At 57.4% G+C, this 3,429-nt stretch overlaps 1 protein-coding gene across 1 annotated transcript in view; it reads left to right on the forward strand.

The window, feature by feature from the left end:
* Positions 1-2: 2 nt before the first annotated feature.
* MYLK3 (myosin light chain kinase 3) overlaps positions 3-3,429 on the forward strand; it is a gene marked incomplete at its 5' end in the record, with an annotated part of 15,943 nt that continues 12,516 nt past the window's right edge. The window contains one exon of the mRNA XM_014528412.1: positions 3-141. Within this exon, the coding sequence (XP_014383898.1) occupies positions 3-141 (139 nt within the window). The remainder of the gene's footprint in view (positions 142-3,429) is intronic.

The following is a 3,429-nucleotide window of genomic DNA, read 5'->3' on the forward strand; positions in this document are numbered from 1 at the left end:
TGTTCCGGGTGGTGGTGGCCGTGGACAGGGCCCTCGCCTTGGTGGGGGCCGTGTTCCAGAATTCCAAGGTGGTGGACTTCATCCTGCAAGGCAGCGCCCCCTGGAGGCGAGGGCGCCCGGCCCCCTGCCCCACCGAGGTTGGTGACCGCGTCGGGTCCTGGCTGGAGGGGAGGCCGGCCAGGTGGCTACTCTTAGGAGAGCCGAGGGCTTTTGTCTCTTCTTCTTCTTCTCCTCCTCCTCCTCCTCTTCCTCCTCCTCCTCCTCCTCCTCCTTCTTCTTTTAATATATTCTTATTGATGTCAGAGAGCAAGCGGGGGAGAGAAAGAGAGAGAGAGGAACATCAATGATCAGAATCATGGATCGGCTGCCTCCTGCACGCCCCCCAGTGGGGATCGAGCCTGCAACCAGGCATGTGCCCTGACCGGGAATAGCACTGTGACCTCCTGGTTCATAGGTCGACGCTCAACCACTGAGCCACACCGGCCGGGCCTCTTCTCCCCTCTTGTGCCTCCTGTGGGACCAGTTGATGAGGAAACGGGGAGCAGAGCCGTGAAGGTCATAGGCGGGTTCAGATGGGGGTGGTGAGCTGTGGGCAGTGGGCAGTGGACAGCTCCAGGGGACACAGGCCCCGAGGGAGCGCGGGACCTTGAAGCTCCCTCCCACGCCATGACCTCTTTGCTCCTCTGTGTCCCCCGTGGGTGGCCGGTGGGGAGCGGCCCATCTACCCCGACAGGGCCCCATTCAGAAACCCAGCACCCCCCCTTCCTGTCCGCAACCTTGTGCCCTGTCCCTGTGTGGGCGAGAGTGCAGCTGCCTGCCGGAGGTGTTGACAGGGACCCAGGGGCACACAGGCCAGGCGGGCAGGAGCCGGAGCCTGGGGGTGGAGGGTGGCATCTCTGGGAGCCCCGCTTCCCAAGGTTGCGTAATCGAGCCTGGGTAATGGAAGTTTGGCTGGGGTGTGTGTGTGTGTATGTGCGTGCGCGCCCGTGCGAGGTGTGTACAGGCAACGCTCTGTTTGGGAACAGCAAAGGGGCAGCTGCTTAGCAACACTCCGGGGCCTGGAGCCCTCCAGCCTCTGGCAACAGATGAGCTGGGGTCTCAGGAGCTCGGCCTCCCTTCCTCACCCCCAGCCTGGCGGGGGCGGTCCCAGCCGACCCTCCCCTCTGCCGGCCACGTCCCCCAGCGCCGCCTCCACCCCAGGCCCCTCCTCTCGGCACCAGCCCTGTAAGTCCTGCCCGCAGGGGAGTCTGGCCTGCTCTCGCCACTGATAACCACCACCCTCAGCATTATTTTATTTTATTTTAAAATACGTTTTATTGATTTCAGAGAGGAAGAGAGAGGGAGAGGGAAAGAAACAACAATGATAAAAATCATCAATTGGCTGCCTCCTGCACGCCCAACACTGGGGATCGAGCCCACAACCCGGGCCTGTGCCCTAACCGAGAATTGAACTGTGACCTCCTGATTCCTAGGCCTACGCTCAGCCCCTGAGCCTCCCGGCCAGGGACCAACCTCAGCTCTAAATGAGAATTCATCTAAGACGCGCACAGGGGGAAACCATCCCTGGGCTGTGGAGAGCAGCCTCCCTCCCGCCCCGTCCCCCAGGCCCAGGACGAGCCCTGCCCCCAGCAGAGGTGCCGGCTTCCTGCAGTGCCTTCCAGAAATAGCCTGCTATCTGTAAGCTCCTTGGGGTGCACACCACCCCGTGGTTCTGTTCTAACTCAGTCATTACCCACCTGTGCTGCCTCGGTAGTTTTTTACTTCATCTGGGGGGGGGGCATCATTTCATATTAACCCCAGAGAGCTCCTCGCTTTTGTCCGTTGGGTTGCAGCGGCTCCACGGGTGGGGGGCTGTCTCTGTCTACTGGCGTTATTCGCTCGGCCACCCCGTTTGCTGCTCACCCTGCCTCGCCTTTCTGGCTGTTGGGAAAATGGTGCCGTGACTGTCCATCCAGGCGTGAGTCTGTCTGTCGGACGCACCTCCTGGAAGTGGCGATGCTAAGCCACAGGGTGACTTTGTGGAACCCGCAAAGCCACGCCGACTTCAGAGGAGGGTTCTAATGTAGAGGCTGCCATGACACAGGGAGCGCTTGCTGCTGACGGAGCTCACGGCCCGTCGGGTGAACGAAAACGGAATCATATTGTGCGTGTGCGTGTGTGTGCGTGTGTTTTAACATGTTAGTGTTAAACATGTCAAGCATTTATAAAATAGAGATGAGAATGACCTCGGTGAGCCCCATGACTGGAGGCCAGTGGTCCCCACCCATCTTCCTCTTTCCAGAGTATTTTGAAGCAACTTTGATGTATTGGATTTTTCTTCTATAAACATTTCAATATTTTTTTATCCAAAAGAGAAGGATTCTGTTGCTTGTTATCAGCCCTAAGAAGTAACTTAATATCATCACAGCGTTCACATTTTCTTGACCGTCTTATGCTCTTTTTAAAAATATTTTTAAAATTGATTTCCGAGAGGAAGGGCGAGGGAGAAAGACCTAGAAACATGTCTTTCTGGAAAAGAAATGCAAGTGAGAGAGAGAATCATGGATCGCTGCCTCCTGCAGACCCCACCCTGAGGATCGAGCCCGTAACTTGGGCCTGTGCCCTGATCAGGAATCGAACCCTGACCTCCTGGTTCCTAGGTCGACGCTCAACCACTGAGCCACACCGGCCGGGCTGCTCTTTTTTTAGATTTTATTTTGTTTTTCAAGTACAGCTTACATTCAGTATTATTTTATGTTAGTTTCGGGTGCAAAGCATAGTGGGTAGACATTTGTATAACTTAGAACTGATCCTCCTGACGCGTCTGGTACCCACCTGCATCCTAGTTACCACGTGGTCACTACAGCCTCACTGACTATTCCCTGGGCTGTGCTTCCATCCGGGACTCTGCGGTGCCTGCCCGCCTGTCCTTCCCAGTCCCTCCGCCCTTCCACGCAGCGCCAGCCCGTCTCAGGCTCTTCTTTCCTTACAGTGTGAGTCAAGCTCCCAATCAGGCGATTGGCTATATGCTTCATAAAGCCAGCATGTTTTCTTTAATTCATGAAGAAATGAAAACGCTTCATGCGGGAACATGGCAAACAACCGGAACAGGCGGAAGTCTGTATCTCGCGGTAGTCCTCACTCGCATTTCTTTCCCAGGCGCGTGCACATCTTCTGGACTTGGGGCCTTTGCCCTGTCCTGAGTGGCCCGCTCCATCCTCCCCTTCCCGTCTGGCCTCCCTCTGGTTATTCTGTCGGAGCCGTGGGGATGCGCAGGCATTTCTGGGCGGGGAGGGCAGGAGCTTTCTCCTCCCCGAGTCCTCACGCGTCTCGTCTACTCGGCTCTGACCGGCCGCCCGTCTGTCCTTGTGTGTCACACACATCCGGTGGCTACAGCAGGGTCAGCTCCCCGCGGCCCCGCCAGGAGGCCTCCACGCCCCTCCGTGCCCT

The sequence above is a fragment of the Myotis brandtii genome, unplaced genomic scaffold, assembly GCF_000412655.1.
Source record: "Myotis brandtii unplaced genomic scaffold, ASM41265v1 scaffold633, whole genome shotgun sequence".
Lineage (NCBI taxonomy): Eukaryota > Metazoa > Chordata > Mammalia > Chiroptera > Vespertilionidae > Myotis > Myotis brandtii.